We start from the raw sequence: 23,008 nt of genomic DNA on the forward strand, positions 1-23,008 counted from the left end.
AATTCCCAGTGAAGAGAGGAGCTGGAACTCCCTTGACTCTCTTGCCCTCAAATACAAAGACAGGGGCTTTAGATTTCTCCAGCAACAAGAAGCTCCTGAAGTAAAGACAATTTTTTGTTTCCCATGTACTCCACACCACAGAGAGAGGCTGCAATATTCTTCACCTGCTTTTCTGTTGATTTAACTCCAAAAAGGAACTTCAAACAACTCCCTCCACAACACTGGAATATTAGTTGATTAAATGCAAAAGGAGCACAGGTTTAATTAATTTTTTTAATTAATGTTTGATCTGCATACCAAAACAATTCAAATATGTTCCATTTAGTGTAAAATTAAAAAAAAAAATAAAGCAAGTGTTTCAGAAATTTAATGCCAAGTTTAACTTGTTTCACTATACAGCACAAGTTTGCCAATTTGATGGCATAAGTCGTTTGTTGCTTTAACAAAACCCACTCCCCCCCCACCCCCCTCCAAACTCTTTATTCATGCCAGAAATGTGCATTTTTAGCTACGTTCATTTATGGACAGTACATTAATCCATCCAGCAGAAGTAACATCTCAGGTAAACTCTACGCTTTCTCATAGTGGCGAACAGCAACCACATCACCAAAGGTGAGAGTCTGAAAGTCCAAGGAAAAGACATGTTAGGATCATTTCCTGTCATGACTTAACATATTTAGAAGTCCATGCTAGAGCCAGGCTGCTTTATGTTATGTAACTTATAGAAGAAGCAAATAGGTCTAGATTGTTGATACTTTAAATGAGCAAAAGGCAAAACATGAGCTAGGGTTCCTATAGTAAACATAACTCTCTCCTTGCTGCTTTGAAACCCAAGAAGCACGTGATGCACAAGGCAATTAAAAGTGTGGCTAGAAATGACTATTTCATTTTTCTAATTTTAATTGCTTAGATATTGCATTAGCACAGATTTAATACTTATTTTCCTAAAGCTGTTTACACAGCCAGGTGTGCAATCTGAAAATCCCAGTCCTCTCTACTCATATTTAAGGAGAGCCTTGTACTAAAATACATGTCTTGTGTGCACTTACGTAGCTAGAAAGGCCAAGCATTTTAGTGGCTGCAGTTTTATAGAACACTAACTACAGTATGTGAGTTTTGGAAGCATTTCCTAAAGTAGAACAGCACATCTCACTGTATTCAAATTCCAAAGAAAAAGGTTTTTCTCTATGTGCACGTGGCTGTTTCCAAAGCCTGTGTTTTCCCTTGACTCGTCACTTTATGTTGAACTGAGTGTAAGCTTTAAGGGTTTAATTATCTGTAAGTCTCCATCCATACAGATAACTTTTTGAAGTATTTAGAAAACAAATTTATTTTCTCCAATAACAGCCACATAGATTAGAAGATTGGAAGAGGTTTGATTTTTGAGTTACATCTGTGTCAAAAATAAGCACGAGAAGTGCCACCCTGGACATTAATAACTTGCCCCATTTATTCACCTCATACACCTGCTTCTGAAAAGTCAGGAGCAGAGTGTGAACTTAAAACAAGACTTTTGCCCCCACACAATTGCTATTTATCATCATTTTTAAAAAAGATAGGAGAAATAAACCCTTTATTGTTAAACCTGAAAATGCAGTATTGTAATCTTATTTTCTTAGGGAAATACTTGTTCTGTGCAGTTACACATTGCTTTTATGTATATAAAACGAGTGTTTTCACAAAATCTAAGTTAGAACTGATCATCACCTATATAATCAACAACTTTGTATCTTTTCTAGCTCACCAGGACTTTCTTTTTTTGCTTGAACATTTACATTTTTTCTTGAGCTCTCAAAAGAACATCCACACTGGAAATCCACAGGCTGGCCAGCCAGTAACAATTCTTTAGTTGTCAGTAAGACACCAAACAAAAGAAATATTTGAAACCTTTCTGCTAGCTTTAAGGGTTTATGCCTGAGTAACACTATCTGTTCATAAAGCTTGTGAGGAGTGTTAGCAATGTATGAGAATGCTCAGGGAGCTGCTTTATACTTACCATGACCATTTTGCCATCCTTTATTTCTCTCACAAAGTTTGTCTCTTTGCCGTCCCACTTCTGTACGTGTACTAGCTTGTCTCCATCCAGGGTCACAACTGACTGCAAGATACCAAGAAACACAAAGACATTCATTTATTTGGGGTATTTGGGATTCTGCTCACACATTCAGCATGCTCTATTCTATTGAATTCTCTTCAATAGATGGATGTGGATCTAGAATGATAAAGTAGTCCCAGCCACTTTAAAGCCAAGCTCATGAATCATCCTCGTTTTAAGCATAAATTTCATACAATTCCTATTTGTACCAAAGGATGAAAAAGTTGTTTCCTTTGAGGTCCAGTTTCACAGGAGACACTGTCTCAGATGTGTTTTGTGATAACATTAAGCCACCAAAGCTGCAGGGAAGAAGGTTTTTGCAATCAAAATGGGGAAGTAATTATGGCAATTATTATTTGGATTGAAAGAAAAGCGGGCAGTTAAGACAATTCTTTGGCAGTGGCAGGTAGACAAAGGGCTGGCCACAACGCATTGCTTCAGACAAGACATGGTGCAAGCAGGCAAGTAAGATGCAATCTTTTCTCCCTGTCCTTGACAGTGCTACAACTGGCAATAGCAGAAGTTACATTTTCTTTCATTTGACCCTACCAAAATACAGCCTTGGGGGCCGGGATGGGGAGGGAAAAGATTTTTTAAAAAGCTACTGCAGCTCAGTTCACTTACTTTGCAGTTTCTGTCATCAGGGGTAGTTTCATCAAATTCTTCTCCAAGTTTAAAGCTGATTTCTGTGTTTTTGAAAGTGCTTTGAGTCCTGATCACTACTTTGTCCCCCTCGCTGCTGATAATCACAGTGGGTTTAGTCACATTCCCCACCTGCCGTGTTGCAAACCCCACTCCTAGACCACCAAGGGAAAAGAAAAATCTATCAGACATTCGGACACACATCGAGGTACCGTAATCTCTTCCCCGCTCTACAGATTTAAGCCATCACAATGAGTGCTGCTTTCTGCTTCACTTACGTCCTTATCCCTAAAACATCCATAGGTACTCGCCCCACACAGTTTCTTCCTTCCTTACCTCCGCTCACAGTGACAACAATCGTGCCCGGGCTGCGCCGCGGAACGGGTGGCAAAGGCTTCTGCGTCTCTCCCTTTTAGTTCCTCACCATTCCAGCACAATGATTCCTTTCTGCTTGTTTCCAGTTTATCTGCAGGCAGCATTTGCCCTTCTTTCACACGCTTTCCCTAACCCCAGGGCGTCTCCCGGAGCCTCTCCTTTGATGAGCCGCATCAAATTAACTCTATCGACAGAAGCTCAGCCGCCCAAACTTCCCCCCCTCCTCACCTACACCTCTGAGCGGGCAGCTTTTCACTTTTTAAGATTTTTTATTTCTTTTGGTTTAGCACAGTGCAGAATCGCTCCCTAGTAACAAACGATAGGAGGAGAGGAAATGGCCTTGGGTTGCACAAGGGAGGTTTAGGTTGAATATCAGAAGAAATTTCTTCACTGAAAAGGTTCTTAACCACTGGCACAGGCTGCCCAGGGAGGTGGTTGAATCCCCATCCCTGGAGGTGTTTAAAAGCCGCAGAGATGTGGTGCTCAGGGACATGGTTCAGCACTAGACTTGCTAGAGTTAGAGAATGGTTGGACTTGACGATGACCTTAAAGTTCTTTTCCAACCCAAACGATTCTCTGGCTCTATGAAAATTCCAGCTCTCCTGAGCGTGCCGCTGCCCCCCGGCCGTACCTACCTAGTGCCTTCATGTACTCGTCGAAGTTGTGGCTGTCCACCAGCTTCCAGGTGGCGCAGAAAGCCTCGACCATGGCGGCCGGCTGCGGATGCCGCTAATAATGGCTGGGGGGTGGCGGGAAGCGCCGCTGCTGTTCCCCTACCTCGCTTTTAAAGCCGGTGCTCGGCGGGGGGCCGGGAGGCGGAGGGCAGCAGCGGTCCGCCCCTGCCAGCCGGGCCAGCTGCAACAGCAGGACGGCCTCTCCCCGCCCCCGCAGGGGAAGGGGCGAGGGCGGGGGGTCCCGGCAGGCAGCGGGAGGGTAAGGCGGGGAGAGGGGCTGCCTCCGCCCGGGCACGGCTGGGGTGTGTGCCGCTCCCCGGCCTCGCTGCCCACTCGTCCGCGCTGTTGTCCTGATAGAAAAGCACGGGCAAGAGACGCGGGCACCAAGCATGAGGTACCGAATGCAGCCGCAGAACGCGGTGCGGAACGCCGCCTCGGAAAGCTTTCCCGGGAGGATTTTCGACCGGGTTTGACCTGGTCCAATCGCAGATCCCTTTGTCCCACCATCATCATACGGCAGCTATACGGATGCTGGCTGAGACCCATACCTACTATGCTGGCTAGAAACAGCTTTTTGCCTCCACAAACTGTCAACAGTTGGGAACTAGGAAAGAAAGAAGAGAGCTTAACACTCTAGTTTCATCTGCTGTGGTGTTTTTCTGCTAGAGGGGGAATCTTCTTGTTGTAGTTGTTATTTGGAATTCACTGAAGGCCCTAGGTATTCTCTCTTGTCTCTGGAGTGTTTTTCAGAAAACAGCCTGTCTCCGTGGGACAACCCACAGTGTTGGCCTTTCCAAACCTAAGACTTGGATAGATTCCATAGTTGTGAGTCTAGCTCTTTGGCTCCTGTAACACGTCTCAGCAACTAAGTGAAAGAGAGACTCTCTGTGATTTTGGAACAAAATCTCAGCAATTTTCTACCTGGTCCAGCCATGTCAAATATAAAGAATTATGAGTATTTTCCTAATATTCTTACATCGGGTTTTGACTGGTGTTTGCCTTTCTTTTATCTGCTTGAGCACATTCTTTGAGTGATGCTTCTGATGGGATTTTAATTGAATTTGCTGCTTTTTCACTTGTCTTCAGAAAGAATTAACCCCAAGAATATAATCCTAACTCTTTTTACCACACAACACAATTTTCAATACAGAGAGAGGCACAAAGCACTGTCCTGCAGCTACTCTGTTATGTCTGACTTCTGACCTGCACTTCTGAGACTTTTCAGGTAGTTCTCAGAAATCCAGGGAGAGCAACAACATAATTTGGAACAACACATCACAAACTGCTGTTCATGAGGCTGAACAGAAGCAAGTCCCCTTTTTTAATTGAATTGTTTAGGTTGGGAAAGACCTTCAAGATCAAGTCCAACTGTAAAGCTGTCATTGCTGATCCCACCACTAAGCAGTGTCCCTAAGCACCACATTTACACATCTCTTAAATACCTCCAGGGATGGTGACTTCTCCATCATGGGCAGCCTGTTCCAGGCTCCCCGCTTGTTCAATCACTCATACCATTGCCCTCAGCCCATTGATCCAATTCCTCTGTAGAGCCTTTCTACCCTCAAACATCAACTTTCCCTGCCCCATCACTGCCCCTTGAATTGCCCTGACAAATGGCTTGTAGGCACCAGAAGTCCCCGTGTCTTCAGGGGCATGGGGGAAATGGGTTTGAAATGTACTGACAAGATGAAGTTCTCTGATCATATAGATTCTGTTTGCAGAAGCCCTGGAGCCTTTGCTGATCCTTCTGATCCTCAAATGTGTGCACAGAGCCCTGGGACAGCTTCTTTCTCTCTATGCTTACTCACCAGGGCTTGTTGTGTAGAACCAACCTCACAGACTTTGTGTGAGATAAAACTCCTGAAAGTGATTCCACGCTACTGCCAGTAGCTGGACTCCTCAAGGACACTTCTTCCTTCTTCCAGCCACTGCTGCCACCTGGTTCTTGGCAGGCAGCTACTTCAAGAGCCTTCATAATTTAAGCCATTATACCTACACTGTCATTTCAGTTCTACCAGAGTTTCTCAACATACCTAGGTGCAAGTATGTAGCCTTAAGAAAAATGCATTTAACACTTTGCACCATGCTTTGGATGTAAAACAGGATCTGCTAAAATCTTCACATTCCTTCTGCTGCTTAGACAGATTGCCAAAGTCATCACACTAGGTAAGATATCACCTGTCTATTAGTGATAATTTGGGAGCAGGATAAATCAGCAGTAGGGTATGTTACATTGTTGGCATCTTGTAGGGTGAAAAGCCACAGCCAAAAATGTTTTCTGTGGCATCCTAAGCCCTATATTTGCTTTGTGAATCCTTAGTGAGAGTTGTGTTAATGTCAACAGCTAGTACAAGTCATCCTGATGCTTTGCTACAGCTGGAATGGAGACAGCAGTGTCAAATACACTGATCTGGTGTGCATTTTGGGTTACTGCATGAGAGACCAGCCTGGAGTTTCTTTCATGCTGTCAGCAGAGTTTGAAGGCTTTAACAGACTGTGTGCTCCCCTATTAAAAGCCTGTGTGACGAAAGATGTTTCTGGAGATTCCTCTCTGAGCACTCAGGGACCCATTCTCTTTTACACTAAACTCTGTGCACCACCAGTGTAGCACATTTGCATTCTCTGTGCATGGCCTGCTTGAAAGATGAAAATGCTGTGGCAAGACATCCTTGCGTAATAAGTAATCCCTGCTTCCAAAGGCCATCCAGGGTGAGTGTGGGACTGCTCTAACCTTCAGCCTTTGAATACAAGACACAAAACCTGCTTTTGACTATCTTTTCCCCCTTTTCTATCCCTGCTTCACATGCCTCCAGGCATTCAGAGAATGGGGCTCTCAGCCTTCATTCAGTCCTTCAAAAAAGTAAACTCACTTGATCAGGAAAAAAAAAAGCACTACAGCATGGCCACCAGGCTTCTATAGTCTGGTGATTCCTTATAATCTGTGTCAGGAACTGCTGAACATCTAAACCTTGAAGTCAGGCACTATGGGCTTAGTTCTCTGGTTTAGGAAATGTGGTGTCACTGGTGCAGCTCATGTTTGAAGTCAAGTTTTTCTCTCCTGCTGTGTCACTTTGTGGATCTATCACAGGAGAGGCACTCTTGCCACCCCAATTCAGTTAAACCTATCCTTTTACTATCCTTGCAGTACAATAGCCAGGAATGACATATTACTCCACACTTAAGGGGATACTGTGTTGTTGTGAGACCTTCAGAGAAGTTAGTGATGACTGCATCAGCATTTCTGTGTTCAGGGCAGCAAAGACCCTGGAACTGCAGAACATCTTGTACCCATGCATGCAACAATGGGGAGCAATGACAGCAGGCCCTAACTCCTGTGGCACTAAAGATGTAGGCACCCAAAGGCCCTTTAGGTGTTGAATCATATTGAAAGCCAACATGATTCGGTCTGGAGAAGAGAAGGCTCCAAGGAGACCTTCTTGTGGCCTTCCAGTATCTGAAGGGGGCTACAAGAAAGCTGGGGAGGGACTTTTTAGGGTGTCAGGGAGTGATAGGACTAGGGGGAATGGAACAAAAATAGAAATGGGTAGATTCAGATTGGATGTTAGGAAGAAGTTCTTCACCATGAGGGTGGTGAGACACTAGAAAAGGTTGCCCAGAGGTGGTAGAAGCCTCATCCCTGGAGGTTTTTGCAGCCAGGCTGGATGTGGCTGTGAGCAACCTGCTGTAGTGTGAGGTGTCCCTGCCCATGGCAGGGGGGTTGGAACTGGATGATCCTTGAGGTCCCTTCCAACCCTGACAATTCTATGATTCTATGATTCAAGGTCCTAACTCAGTCATTTTGGTGATCTCTTAGCATTCTGAAACATACAGGGGGGTATTTTGAATTAAGGGAATTGAAAATTATGTGTATCTGCAAGTAGAAGAGATTTCCTCCATTTGTGGACAACAGACTAGGGTATTCTCAGCATATTTTAACCTTGTTTGAAGCCCTGCTGTGAATCCCTGTGTAGCTTTGATCTCAGTGTAATACAGAAACTACCAGATTTTAGTAGCTGTTGTGTCAGATGGGATGATGTTGCTTCAGGGCTGAGTGTGATTGGATTTTTGGTGATGCAGAAAAAAAAACTAATGTCAAACAGGGCAGTAGAATGTCCTTAACTAAAATGATCTCATGTCTCCTCAAGATATCTAAGAGATGTGCTGATCCCCCTCATAAAGATAAACCACCTCAGTGCTGTGGGTGAGTCACAGAAAACCACTAGGTGTGCTCTATTGATGGGCAGCTCTTCAGAAATCCCAATGTAAACAGAAGACATAAATGCCTTATGGAGAAGACACCAAATTATGCAGCTGCACAAGGAAGCCCCATGTAGCTATAGGAATCCAGTCTTGTGTTGCCTAAATGCCATGGGAAGGGCTTTGCTGGGACTCTGGGCCAGATGACAGGCAGAGGACAAGGTAATGCAGGCAGGAGCAGGGAAAAAGTGTTTATACCCTGTTCTAAGAGCATGGCTTACTTTAGGCAAAGCTTAGGAGTGTGTTCAGCAGGCTGCCTCCTGTAAAAGCTCAACCAAAATGATGCCAGGGCAGGCTAACATTAGAGCACAAGTCATATTAAGATCTAGTTTTGGTGTCCCTTGCTAACTGGTGGGAATGAAGTGCTCTGTGATCATGCATTTTATTCTTGTAGACTCTCTCTTAGGTTACAAATTGGTGTGACATGAGATTAGGAGAGTCCTGGAAAGTAAATACCTGCTAATACCTCATTATGAACTATTAGACATTTATTTGGATTGCTTCAAGCTGCGAGGACAGCTGCTCTACAATGGTTTAAAGAAGGAAGCAAATAGTACTAAATATCTCCAGGGTCTCCTCTGCCTCTTAAAGTCATTTGAGGGGTTGTTATCTGTTGTCTAATATCTGTATCTACCACTTAGAGGACTCAAGGCAGTGGCTCTCCTAAAATAAATTGTCTTTTTCTAAAGCCAGACACCTTCCTGGCTCCCAGTTCTATTTATTGAAGAAGCAGTTATTTTCATTTTGTACCATTAGGGCCTTTGGCTATTTTAATATTTGTCTTTGCTCTCTTTTGTGGTTAAGAGCAGAAAACCTGTTTTAAAGTCCCTAAAGTGTAACAGCAATGTCTGATACAAAGTGTCACTTACAATAGCTGTCTAGTTAATGTAAAATCAATACAAGAAATTACCTTTCCAGACTTTCAATTTCAGCATGGCCAATGTAAGGTCACACAGTGAAGAAGAAAAAAAATACATTTTTTTTTTCTTCACACAATGAAGAAGAAAAAAATACAATAAATTACAACTGACTATTTCAGGGATAAGATGAATACACTAAGTCAGAATAATCCTTATGTGCATAAACAGAATCATAGCACATGGATGTAAGGAGATAAGATGACCTGCATTTGACTTGTTGCAACTGATTCTGGAAGATTTGGTGTTCAGAGCAGCCCAGCAAGAGTATCAGTGGAGCAGAAACACACTATATTAAGGGCCAAGGATTCTGTATTACAACACAGGTAAGGAATGATTTTTATCACCATCAACATAGCTTTTACAGTATTAAAGATACAGATGACCTCCACACGTAGTATTGTGTCTCTTTGTAGCCTCAGTGTGTGCCATGGAGGCTGACTAACAAATTGGAATGCAGTATAATGAATCTCGAGCTAAATCCTTGCTGCAGAGTAAAAGACAGCTTTGCAGTCTGCAGGGCTGGATTTCAGAGAATTTTGGAATAGCTCAATGCACCTTTGTTCTGTTTGTCCCTACTGAAGCACTCCATTTGCTGCAATATCCTGAAATCACTGAGAGTCAGACAGAAGGTAACATCAGTTTTATCTGACTGAACTACACATTTAATAAAATAACTACTGAATTTGGAAAACAGATTCAAACTAATAATTGCCCTCATATTCCCAGGGTCCTACTCTGATCCACTCAGCTACAGACTAACAGGACAGAATCAGAAGTGATCCCTCAGATGCAGCTGGACTACACTCCTCTGGGTGCATCTCCTCACAATCAGAACCTCCCACCTGGGGCAAGTCATTTCCTTGGCTTACAAAAATGTTTGAATTCCACAATCTTGATAAGTAATTTAATGAAGTTATCCATTTATGTGCATGTTGTTGATGGGAAAAAAAAAAAATGCCTGACACAGACCAAGCAGAGATACTTTTGAAATGAAGCCTCCTGCTGGGTGACCTAGATAGAATTACACACCTACCCTGATTCATTCAAGACTGCAACTAGATCCCTGCTTTGCTTATTAGGTTGTGACCAAGCATGGAGTCCTTTCTGAGTTTTCATGAGTCTGAATATGTAAACTTCCTGGAACACACAATTCTAGAGCAAGTTGAAGCTTTGCAGGATTAAGATAGTTCTTTGCTGGCTTTAAATAGGGACTAGTACCAAGACAAACTTGGGGAAAACTTCAGTCATCCTGGCCATTTGGAGGTAATCCCAGAAAAGCAGCAATAAGAGTGGTCTTTTCAGTCTGCTGTACAAAACTTTAGTCACTGGAAGCTGAGAAGGAGGGAGCCTTAAGAAATTTATATTAAAATAAAGGGCCTAGAGAAATTTGTGCTAAAAATGAAGTGCATCCTAACTCGAGAAGACCCCTTGACCAACTTTCAAACTCCCTTGCCAGACTTTTCATCCTTGCACATTGTATGCTATGCTAACAACCACAGCTATTAGACATGGTTGCAGGAAGACATTCCATGTCCTGGATTATGCAAGAAATCACATGGGGTGGTCACAATGGGCAAGGCTAAACCAGGAAACTTAAAAACTCTTCCCGCTTGCTGAGTGTGGGTTCATACTTAGCCAAATCCGGAGTCTACTACGGGAAAGGATGTAGATATGCACAGAAAAGAATTCATGGATTCTGGGCATGGAGTCCCTGCCAGGATAATCACAGGACTCACTTTCAGGCCTGTACTGCAGCAGGTTCCTGTCGGGGAGCACAGATTTAATTCTATAGGTCCATGCAGACATGTCCCAAAAGATTTCCCTCTTACTGTGGTGGTAAACACAACTCAGACCCTTTGCTGATCACAAAATCCTTAACCAATCATGTAATAGTTAAACAAGGCTTCTAATAGCATCTTCCTCAGACCTTTGAAACTTTCTTAAGCTGCTGATCAGTGCTGCAGGCAGAGCTTATAACATCCAGAGTCCAGAGCCAGTGGAGGGTACAGGAGCAGGCTGACCTGCTCACACCATGACTGGCATCAGCCTGCCTGCTAAAAAGCTATCCTGCTAAAAGAAGGGCTACAGAGAGGAAGCCTGGCACAGCTTTAAAACCTTTAACTCCATCTCAATGTCCTTTGTATCCCCTACCCTTAAATATACCCCTTCTTACATGTCAGCATTTCATTTTATCCTTCATAAATTTACCTAGAAGTTTCCACTCACAACAGTCCACATTTAAAGAAAAAAAAAAGAAAAAAAAAAAAGAAGATGCAAAGCCAAGAGTTCAAAGGCTGTCTGAAATAGCATACCTAAAAGAAACTTATTTCAGCACTTTCTTGTATTGCAACACCATCTCTATTTGCATAATCACATGATTTTTTTTTGTTTTCTAGAGAAAGATTTCCCTCTCTCAGTGCTCACAACAAAGACACTTCAAGGACTGGCTCAAGGCACTTTAATGAGAATTCCTGATATAAAAGATCTCTGCCCAGTAATTGTTGGGAGGAATAGCAAAGAGTTGTCTTTCTACCATCTCATTTTGCCATGTATGGAGGCAAAAAGCCAAGAGATTAGTTTCTTATATTGGGTTTTTAAAGCATTAACAGTTCATACTGGATGTTAGGAGGTATAAGTGAGTGAAGCAAGGGGTGAGCACTGAAGAAAGAAGTAGGTAGATGGATGTGAGCTTTGAATGGAGTCAGATGAAAAATTGAGAGGGATGGAAGGAATGGGATGGGACTGTTGAGCAGTTAAAGTAGAAGATGGACCTTGAGTAACCTGGTCTAGTTAAGGGGCATCCCTGCCCATGGCAGGGAGGTTGGATTAGATGGGTACTAGTGTGGTCCATGTGGAAGGTGCCCCTGTGGGGAGATCACCACCCCCTCTGCTGGCTGCTGCAGCTCAGTGGAGATGTCCCAGGGGGTGTGCTGAGAGGAGAGGGCAGCACATTTCAAACCTATTTTCCCCATACTTTTGAAGACACAGGGACTTTTGGCACCACTAAGCTGCTTGGAGGAGGAGGCATAAGGGCAATTCTGGGGGCAGCAGTGGGACAAGAGAGTTGATGTGCCTGAGATAAGGAAGGCTCTACAGAGGGACCTGAGGGAACTAGGGTGTTTCAGCCTGGAGAAGAGGAGATCTTCGGGTTCTCTACAGCTCCCTGAAAAGGTGACTGTAGAAAGGTGGGGATCAATCTTTTCTCTCTAGAATCAGTTGAGAGGACAAGAAGAAAGTTGCACCAGGAGAGGTTTAGGTTGGAGATGAGAAAAAAAATTATTCACTGAAAGGGTTCTCAAACACTGGAACAGATTGCCCAGGGAGGTGATTGAATCCCCATCCCTGGAGGCGTTTAAAAGCCGCAGAGATGTGGTGCTAAGGGACGTGGTTTAGCACCAGGCTTGGCAGTTAGAGAAAGGTTGGATCTTAGGAGATCTTTTCCAACCCAGACAGTTACCTGGCTCGATGATTCTGTCGGCCGCAGCCGCTGAAGACGAGGATTGCCCAAGTCCGGAGCGCCCTCTGCTGGCACCGCCTGGAATCCCCGGGGAACCCCCGTCCCACCGGAGCCGGGGAGCCGGGGCATCGCCACAGCTCTCCCCACTCTTTTTCACGTTACCGTTTATACCGAATTTTCCCCAAACCCAGCCATTTCCGAGGCGCTACCAGCCGGGATGCGGAGGGGGGCGAGGCTGTGAGTTGGGAGGGGGCTCAGCCGTGTGCCTGGCACGGGCTCGGGCGCCCTCTTGTGGCCACCAGGCGGGAGGAGCCTGCTTGCCGCCTGCCCGGCGGCGCGGTCGGGAGCGGCCATGCTCTGTTTAAACTGCAGAGCCCTTCCCTACAGCTGCTCCTGCCCCTTAGGGTAATCAGCGCGCTATTAAAAAAACTACTTCTGGAATACTGCTGGGGTTAACAGCAGTTTACATGCTGCTGCTTTTTATCTTGCTGATGTGTAATTTACAAACACGCCCAAGTGTTGTGGAAAAAAAAGTATAGGGGAAGGTGAAGCCACCACACAGAGCAGGTTTTCTGTACATTGTATGACAAGCACTGGATTTACAGCATCAGGCATTGCACGGCAATGTCTCAGAAATAAAGCACTAAGTCCTCACATCAGGACCCTTTACACGGCAGGCAGTTGCTGAATATATGTTTAATCCAGAAAAGCGCACAGCACCCAGACTTTGTATTGACAGCCAATACCTCCAACTATTCCTTCAGACATAAGTCTTCCATTGACATCTGGAGATCTGGCATTAGGATGTGGCACTGGACAGGGTGAAGTGACTGTCTTCAGACCTCCTGTTACTCCTGACCATCTTGGAATATAAATGATCCCCACTGGGTTGAACAGGGAAATAATAAAATAAAATAAAATAAAATAAAATAAAATAAAATAAAATAAAATAAAATAAAATAAAAAAATAAAACAAAATATAAAATATAAAATAAAATAAAAAATAAAACAAAATATAAAATATAAAATAAAATAAAAAATAAAATAAAACAAAATAAAATAAAAATAAAACAAAATATAAAATCTAAAATAAAATAAAAAATAAAATAAAACAAAATATAAAATAAAATAAAACAAAATATAAAATAAAATAAAATAAAATAAAATAAAACTAAATTAAATTAAATAAAATCTCTCAGCATTTATTGCTAATTAATTTCCAAAGCAGAAAAGCTTCAGGTGGAGAAGATGAAACTGAGGTCTCCCTAAAAAAAAAAAAAGTCAAAACCAGTCATCTCTGGTGGTACTGGCACCCTAGCCCAAGCTGCAGAGCTGAGCAGGCTGCAAGCCAGACTCAGTCACCTGTCTGATGACAGAGTTGATAGGCTGGAAATGCTTCTGACTGCTTCACCCCTCAGTGCCCAAGTCCATCATCTTTCCTTCACCCAGTGTAAGTAGATTTCCACCAAGTGGTCAGAGGTGATGTGCTCCTGCTGAGGGGAAGAGGAAGCAGAGCCCCCTTGTAGGGGCAGTGGGAAAAAGCCCCACACATCTCTGAATGGCAGCACACTGGGGTGGGGAAGCTTCAGCTGCCAGTGTTTTCCCAAGTCATGGAAGCCATTGGAGCAGAGCTCTAAGCAATGTGAGACATATCCCATTTGTGATCACTCAACTTTCTGACTACACAGAGGCACCAAGGTGCTGGACCCTCAGCAGAACCCTTGAAGTGCACATCTCAGATTAGCTGGAGACAATCTACATCTTGCTAAGACAGTTCACACCCTCTTTGCAATTTTGCTCTCCAGCAGCTGCCTCCCAGCTCTTTTGAGGCCTCAAACTGTCTACCTGGCACAAACTACCTGGCAGGCTGAGGATCCCACTAGATGGCAGGACAGTTTAAGCCCTTGCTATTTGTACCCAAACCATTTCAAATTAAGTGTCCTAGGATCCCAGTGAGCCCAATCCCACTGGCCTGTGCCACACAGACCCTGAGGAACCCACATGCATCACAGTTGCTAAGAACAGCAAACATAGCCTGTGCCAAACCAGTGGAGAAATCCATGCAGAAATCCCTTTTCATGACATAGAGCAGACAAGAAGAGAGAAACATAAATTAGTCCTAATTAATTTGCTAAATCTTGAAGTATTCCTCTTTATCTGTGATGAATAAAGGATATTTGACATATTGATGGTAAAATGTAGTTTAAAACCCTTCCAACCACTGCTCTGTTGCCATCTTTAACTAATGCAGCTGCAGTTATATTATTTTTTTATGATCACCATTGTATGAAAGATGCACAACAGAGGAGTGGCCATTGTGGTTCAGATCCATCTAGTTAGCTACAATGACTTGGAGAGTGCAAACACATATGATGATTTCACTGTCTAGCCTCCTTGCCCCCAAGCATTTGTGTTCTTGGACTTTCTGAGGTGGGAGGAATGTTCTGTGTAGTGAGTAAGTCACGACTTAAAAGTAAAGTGAGGTATAATTCACACTGTAGTTAGTATAAAACCAATCTTTGTCTTCAATGACAACCAGATGTGGCCTGTACATTGCTGTACTAGCAATGATTTGGAAATTTATTTGAAAAGACACCACTTTCTGAACTGCTTTGCCTCTTGTTTCATCCATCCCAGCTCAGCCTCTGCAGCATTACTCCAGGCTGATGGCATGTGGCACAGGTGGAGAGAAGGGATCAGCCAAAAAAAAAAAAATCTTCATTAAAAAAATGCTTAATTACTTCTCTTAATCTCTTTAAATAAGAACATTTTAATAATCAGACCCCTACCTCAAAACCTATTTAGTCCTTTTTTGTCTTTCAGATAAAGTGAACTTCCCTGGTTTCTTGCAACAAAAGACGTGTCTCAGCATGTTCATCTACCTTTTACATAAAGCTTCTGATGAAGGGCTGACACTGAGAAAATTACCTTCTTAATGACACCTGCAAAAGACTGAGGCCAATTTTCAGTACATTAAGAGTACCTAAATTATTTTATATATGGACAATGAGGTTGCAAGGGTATTTCCTGCTTGCTTCTTTTATTTTATTTTTATTTCTTTTAAATACACTGAGCAGCTAAAAAATGAATACTTGCTTCATTAAGTTCTAAAATTTGGAGACAACACTTTTTCTACTTGGTATTAAAACTAATTTCTTTGCTCTATAAAAGCCCAGAATAGTGCTGTAAACTGATGAAAAAGATGTTATTACCTGTGCCACACTTGCTGGAATGGGAATTGGGATGAATGCCAGATTAGCCTTAATAAAGTTTATCACCATAATTTATCAAGATAATTAAGTATGTACCTAATTTTATGCATGAAGCAGTTCTATTGACTTCTGTGAGGCTAGTCTGCATTTAAAGTTAAGCATGGTTTAAAATAATCTGATTCAGGACCATAACTGCTACCCTGTGGGTGAAGAGGATGCACTGTCATCAATTACCCATTAGCTCAGCTAATGGGAGGGTGGTGTAGCCTGGATGATGGTTGAAACTGGGTAAACTGGCTCACTGAGAAACATAGCTAGAAGCACTAAATTTGTTCTTTACAGGCTCAGCCAAAATTTAGTAGGACTATTACCTATCTTCAAAATCCCAACAAGAAAATGAACCAGAGCTTTTGCAGTTTTAGCTGTTCTTAAGCTAGCAACCCTGCCTAAACCCCAGACTACTGACAGCATGGCACAGAGACCACAAGCATTTCTAAGGGGCTAGCTTCTGTCTGTCTCAGTCAAGCACAATACACAATGAATGAATCCTTCTGGACCAAAGTTTATATGGCACAACATCTGCCAGACCAGCCAGTGTTTGTGGTTCTGTTTACACTGGTGAGAAATATGCAGCTGGCTCAGAGCTGGAGAGGTTTATTTGTCAAAATCCAGGGCATAACAAGATATTCCTCTTCAATATGTGAACTAGAAAAGAGCTCTTTCCACAGCCTAGACTAATAATTGTTTAGACAAACTGCAGGTGCATGTGACACAGAAGTATTTCTGCATCTGCAGCTTGGTTAATCTGCAACTAGATAATACACAGGCATGAGGACTGTATAACATATGACCCAGAAATTATGGATCAAAAGCCTTCCCCTTGCCTTTAATTGAGTTGCATGTTAAGTCTTTACTTCTTAGGCAGTTTTTTTCTAACTTTATGTTAAAATCCTTCTTTCTGTGGAGTGTTTTCCCAGTGCCAGGTCCATACAGCTCAAGCACAAAGCATGCACTGATTTTCCAGTGCTGAGCACTCTACTTGCTTCTAAGCTATATGTCTGTGAGCAGTTAACTCCATGTATGTATGTAGCTGTGGAATGGTTTTTATATAGAGTTCAGCACATGAAAAAATTGTCTGAGTTCAGCTGGTTCCCAATTGGTGTTTTAATAGTAAAAAACTTCAAGCAAAATACTTGCTTCACCTATCTGTAAAATTCCTGTAACCTAAATTTCAGTGTCTGTAATCTGTAAGAGAAGAAGCTAAATATATCCAGTGCTGCAACTGAGAAAGGAGAGAATTCAATATAGGCTATGACCCAGAAGAGCACTTTAGTATATGCTCTACTTAAAACATACAAGGAATTCTGTTTTAGTAATACTTTCCTACTTGATTTCCAAGGGATCATTTTAACTTCTTCAAATGGAACTCTTCTATAAAGGAGGCTACTATATGAGAATGGGACTGAAACCCAGCACAAGAGCCTGTACCACAAATAGTTAGCTCAGAGTCCCTCCCCACTGCAGTTTTCAACTCTGGTCCTCCAGCATAAGCTAGTTCTGTCCCTCAGACTTTCTTAAGACACCTATTTTGCTCCAGTGAAGCAAATTATTTCACCTTCCCCAACTTGAAAGTGATTCTGGGATGCTGCACTTGTTAAAGGAATACAGATTAGTTAGAGGGAACTAAGTAAGTGTCAGCTCAGTTGGATAATCCTTCACTGAATGGTCCCCAAAAGACAGTGTGTGAGAAAATGCACAGTAGGAATGGTAGGTGTGCAGAGAGGCCTCTGACAAATTCTCTGCTAGCTATAAAACACACTAATATTTTACAGATAAATACCAGTTAAATGTGGAATGTACCCATCAGAGATGCTTCCTCCATCTGGCTGCAGTCCAGCAGACACTGCACAGGCAAACAAAAGGATTTCATTGTCCATGTTGGTTAGGTTTCAAGAAGCACACAGCAGTAAAGGTGCATCTCAGGGCCTGAATCTTAGGTCTCCTTCAATAAGGGAATGAATGCTAAGCATTTTCAGATGTTTGACCTCCATAACAAAATAATTCCATTCAGCAGGGAAAAACCTTTGCTGAAGTCTTTGTTAAAATCCCAATGGTTGAAACACCTTCATTGTTAGAAAACAAGACAGCAAAAGAAAGATGCATCATGGGGTTTTAAGTCTTGTCATACAGGAAAAGCATCAAGGAATCGACAGAAGACAGAAAAAAGGATAGATATTTAATTTCCACAGTGAGATTAAACAATTTCAATCACTTACAAACATGGCTACTTTCTTGTAGATACAAGAGAACAGCTACAATGTTCAGCCTGAAAATGACAGAAGTGGCAAGACTGCTAAGAGTGGGAGAAGGGAGATGATCTGCCATAAGCAAACAGAGTTTAAACAGAGTTTGAAAACAAACACTGGTGGTTTGGTAGTTTACAAAACTCTCTCTCTCTCAGACATCTACATATGCCTAACGAGAATAAAAATCTCAGGAGACAAATTACAGATAATTTCTGTAACCTAGAATTTACTTAATGCCACTTTAAGGTGGGGAAAGTGACTACACCTCTGTGTCAGCAAGAAAGAAGCTATTTTGGGAAATTAAGAAACAGAGTTTTTATTTTGAAGCTATCATTAGCTGGTGGTACATCTGCTGGGTTTATTAATTGAAACTGTCAAAAAAAAAAAGATTAGTTTAGGATGAATACTTAGAGCCATGAGAAAACCCACACCAAGAGATGCATTCTTTACTTCTCTTCCCATTTGGATGTGTAGAACATTGGTTTTGAAGTATGGCAGTAGAAAAAAACAGTAGTTCCATGTCATCTAGGTACAAGTGTGCTGCAAAATCTTGTCTGTGCTGCTAAAGTTGCTACCACACTTCAGAAGGGGTGACACAAGGAAACTGGAAAGGCTGTCGATGAGTTTCATTAATCCAGCAGTCCTTAGGTGTTAGGAGTCATTGCTTTTCCCTTCTGTCTCTTTACTTTCCAGTAAGGCTTTGGATGATGGCACTTCTCCACCCTCTGCTCCTTCATCTAAAAAAAAAAAAGACAGAATTAAACATTTAAGTGACAGCTTTCTCAGGGTTTTTTTTTAAAGCAGCCAAATAGTTGTGTTCACTGATCATCTCTGTTTGGATTGACTCTTCATCACCACAGCTGCTTCAGAAAGAGAGATGAGCTCAAAAGATCAAGAACTTCACAAAGCAAGCTGCAACTTGCAGTCTTCCAAAAGAAATTGCCTATTGATATTGATTTGCCTGCTCCTCGTGCGTGCTGATCAATGTCAGCTGTAAGAAACAGATTGGAAATAACTTTTTATTATTGTTATTCTACTTTTCTGGGTCATTTCCAAAGTCAGGTTTGAATATTGCATTCCTCTGAGCATTGCTTGGTTCCAGGTAAGTAACATCACAGTTTATGAGCAGGTCAGTTATCTGGCTGACCTTTGCCAAGGAGAATTCACCCTGTCTCCACAAGGTGAGGGGAGTTTTTGTTACTCTGATGTGGAAGTTCACTCTTCCTTAGGTTAGAGCTGAATGCTTACATGACTAATAAAAGTAAAAGCTCCCCAGCATAACTGGGCATTAGATGAAGAGTTCCTCACCCTAACACAGGATACCAAATGTGGGAGACCAGTATAGCCTCTTTGGTCTCAAACTTCTCGCAGACTTCTCTTCAGTCTTTGGATCACCAGTGACACCAATCAACTGATTAACATCCTTCCACGATGGCTTCCCACCAGACCACTTGTGGAAAGTCTCAGCCTTCCAAAACTTAGGCACCACCAGAGGATGATCAGACAGGCTAGAGACGGTCTTCATTTCAGAGCTGGGCTCTGAGCTAAACAGCTGGTGCCAAAACCTCTCCTGTCCATCTCCTGAGAACATTAATTTGGTGCAGCTTGCCGTGTACATGGGCATTTGTATTGCACAGCTATGACCCTTGTATATTCATAAAGCAAAGTCTCTTTTCTCTTCCAAGCAAGACAAAAGCTATTAGCACATCCTGTTCCTGACCTTTCACTGTGACAGCAGCTGACAGCATTTTAGAAAGAGAAGAAATGCATGACCCAAGAAGCATGTTACATCTGAAGCAAGATGGAGAGTCCTCCTTACCATTCCCCATAATCTTCAATGAGCCTTCCAGAGCAGAAAAAAAAAGAGGGCATACTTTATATAGCCACATGTTCTATCTTCTCCAATTCTCTCATTTATCCAGCTTCTTTGTTCTGAGCTGGAAATGGCCTTAACAACTTATTGTTAAATCCAGAAACAGGCAAAAAAAGGTGCCAGTTAGAGCCACAAACGTTTCACAAACCCTTTTCCTGCCATAGCATTTGAACCTCCAGTCTTCTTTCCATTTTGATGAATTCTCCTTGTTCTGCTTGGTGTCTCTTCATGAGCTTAACTTACAACAGTTTAACTTATAATTCAATGAGGCTGTAATTCCCATCTGATACTTGTGGAACTCCCAACCCTAAAAAGCATCCAAGCAGTCAGAATGGACCTGACTGTATCCTGTGTTCATTTCCTATTATCACTGCTGCAAACTGCTGATAGCAGAAACTGCTCCTTGCAGGCATGCTCTGGCACAGCTCTATGTCAATGACAAAAGCAAAGGGTAATGCCATGCTCTTCATTGTTCTTCAAACCCTGACAGTGTTGGTCCTTCTCTCTGTAAGAAAGCATCAGTACATTTTGCTAAAGCTGATGCAGTGTTCCATTTCTTCTTAATGCATTGGAGGGGCACTAGGAGAGGAGGATTACTCTGTCTGGAGGGCCAAATACTTATTCTATGTTGTGCTGTAACATTTCACTTTCATTTTTTCATTTTTATGTAGGGGGGGGGGGAGAGGGGAAGAAAGAAAAAAAAGAGATTGAGGAGAAAAATGTGGCATACTTTAGAAAGTGCGTTCTTTCTAAACTCAACTTTCCAGAGGCCAAAATGAAACAAACAGAGGAACTTATCTATAGCTGCTGTATTCTTCTGTGCTCTGTTTAAAAGGGAGCCTCTCCCTCAAGGTTCAGTGCTCTGAACAACACAAATGCTAGCCACACAGAACGTGTGGGTTGGACTGACCACAGCTCCTGAAATTAACAATATAAATTCCCATCTACCTCTCCTTTGATAAGGAAACTGGGTTTTTTCCTTGCTGGAGCCTGATTGTGCCAAGCAGAAGAACTATTTGGAATAAAACCCCTCATGTTTTAAAACCAAAACTTCCAATGCTAAGGGACTGTCTGTACTTTGGAACAGATCACCAGTGCTCCAGTTGCACACACCAGGAGGAGTAGGGACATACTTTTCTTAGTCCTAGAGAAAATTCTCTCTTGAAACAAAGGAGTCTGAACTGGCCTCACAGGGCTTCCAGCTTTACTCTGAATGTACTCTGTCACAGTGCCCACCATCCCTCCAACTTCTTCTTCCACAGTCTCCCAGTTCCTCTCCCCTCTCCCTACTGCCCTGCAGCCTGAGGGTGTCTGACCTTGTTGTCTTTTTATTTTTTTATCATGTCCACCTTCTCTCCTTCATAAATCCTTCTGCTCTCCTTTTGCAAAAGTAATGCCCCCTTTCAGTACCCAGATTCTTATTTTCCTCTATTTTCTACCTTCCAGCAGGATGTGTTCATTAAGTCCCTTCTCACTCATCCTGGAAATGTTCCTTCTACCTGCCATGAAGCTCTTTAGTGAGCCCATGTTGGGTTTAGGTTACAGAACTCTGAATACAAAAATATAAACGAATACAGAAATAATCCATGAATACAAAATAATAAATGAATACAAAAATATAAATTAAAGCAAGAACAACTTGCAGTCAAACCCTGCCCCAGCCCTTGGTGCTTTAGGAGGCTGTAAAAACAACATACTGTAGTTGCTTTAAGCAATGTACCAGCAGGAAATGCATCCTCTGAGCCTGAGAATTCTTCTATAATATGCTTCAGTTCAGATTCATGGACACTACACTGCCTCCCACTGTGCTGCACCCGGACTATAGTTGCTCCTGGATGTGGGACCATCAGCTGTGGTGGCATTTGTCACAGCAGTAACAATGATGGTCATAAGGAGAAAAACTTACTTCCAAATCAGAACCTAAAAATGTAGAGGCAACTCACAATCAGGGTCAACCTGTAATTTTCACTTCACAGGAATTAGAAACCAGATTTTTTCTGAACTTGGGAATCCTCCTGAAAGTAAAAAGAACTGAAATGCAAAACTGGTGTTGATCAGACCTGTGCTAAATCAACAGAGCACCTTATCAAATTAAAGGACGTGGCAAAACAGGACACTAGTCTCAGCAAAGTCAAAAGCCTACTAGCAGGAGTAAATCACTGTAAATCCTACTCAGTTTATTTGCCTGAGGTAGGACAGCTGTAATTGGATTAACATCACAGCTTGCTGTCTTGTGCTAAGTTATCTCAGTGTAGCAGCAGACCCTAACTTATAGCTGGAGTTTTCCAAGCTTCCCAGCAGTGCAGCTGTGGTTGCTCTTCCTCAGGGGAACTGGAATTCAGTTTGCAGCAGACTTAGTCTGGGTTAAAACTGACATGTCTCATCGGGAGGTGAAAGTGATAACTTCTTTGGAAGGTTAAATTTAATCCTAAATGGAGAAAGAAATATTAGTATCGACATCAACACCATAGAGTGGCAGAAGTCTCAAGGAGAAAGCAAAAGGCAACTGCATAAAAATGTCAATTTCTTGAATGCACAGCCATTACCTTCTGAAAGGGAGAGCTCAGCCAGTTTGTGTGGCAGGTCTGAAGTCCCAGCACCAGCAGGAGACCCCAGGATATCTGGTAAGGCATTCCGGCGGCCTGCCCGTCCTGATGCTGCAAAATCTGTGACCACAGGCTCCACATCAGTCATTGCTGACTCCTTTCCTCATAGCCACATCTGCTTGTGGAACAAACAGAAGACAGAAACAGCTATAGCTGGGATGGATGCTGATCACCTCCTCAACAGTACAATAGCCAAAGGCTTTGCCCAGTGGATTCTTTGTTATTAAAAGCCATCTGTTTCTATACCGAGTGCTTAAGCTTCAGTTGTGCCCCAGAAGAAGCGAAAAGAGTCTCTGAGCTTTGGTGTTTACACATCAGAGCAGCACAATGAACAGCTCTGTACCTACAAGAAACCTGTGGACAGGGTCAGCAGCAGCTCTTTCTGCAAGCCACTTGTATCCCTTTTTATAACCTGATCCCTCTCTTTAAGTGCTTTTGCCACACAAGCACTCAGAAGGGAACTGAAACTCTATTTTGTCACAGTGCCTCTGGGAGGTAATGCACGTTTGCCTTTATTCTGAATCTTGTTTTGATTCTCATTTAGAATCTTGTTAGAACAAACTCCTTTCACAGAGAAGCAATTCATGCAGA

At 42.5% G+C, this 23,008-nt stretch overlaps 2 protein-coding genes across 2 annotated transcripts; both read right to left on the minus strand.

The window, feature by feature from the left end:
* Positions 1-569: 569 nt before the first annotated feature.
* On the minus strand, positions 570-3,820 carry FABP7 (fatty acid binding protein 7). The gene is made up of 4 exons (XM_054393036.1): positions 3,748-3,820; positions 2,720-2,892; positions 1,997-2,098; positions 570-620 (listed from the first exon to the last, which is right to left on the minus strand). Exons 1-4 carry the CDS (start codon positions 3,818-3,820, stop codon positions 570-572), a joined length of 399 nt encoding a protein of 132 aa, XP_054249011.1.
* Positions 3,821-18,589: 14,769 nt separating this feature from the next.
* On the minus strand, positions 18,590-22,505 carry PKIB (cAMP-dependent protein kinase inhibitor beta). The gene is made up of 2 exons (XM_054393167.1): positions 22,358-22,505; positions 18,590-18,675 (listed from the first exon to the last, which is right to left on the minus strand). The coding sequence occupies exons 1-2, from the start codon at positions 22,503-22,505 to the stop codon at positions 18,590-18,592; spliced, it is 234 nt and encodes a 77-aa protein (XP_054249142.1).
* Positions 22,506-23,008: the final 503 nt, after the last annotated feature.

Source organism: Indicator indicator, chromosome 27 (assembly GCF_027791375.1).
Source record: "Indicator indicator isolate 239-I01 chromosome 27, UM_Iind_1.1, whole genome shotgun sequence".
NCBI classification, from domain to species: domain Eukaryota; kingdom Metazoa; phylum Chordata; class Aves; order Piciformes; family Indicatoridae; genus Indicator; species Indicator indicator.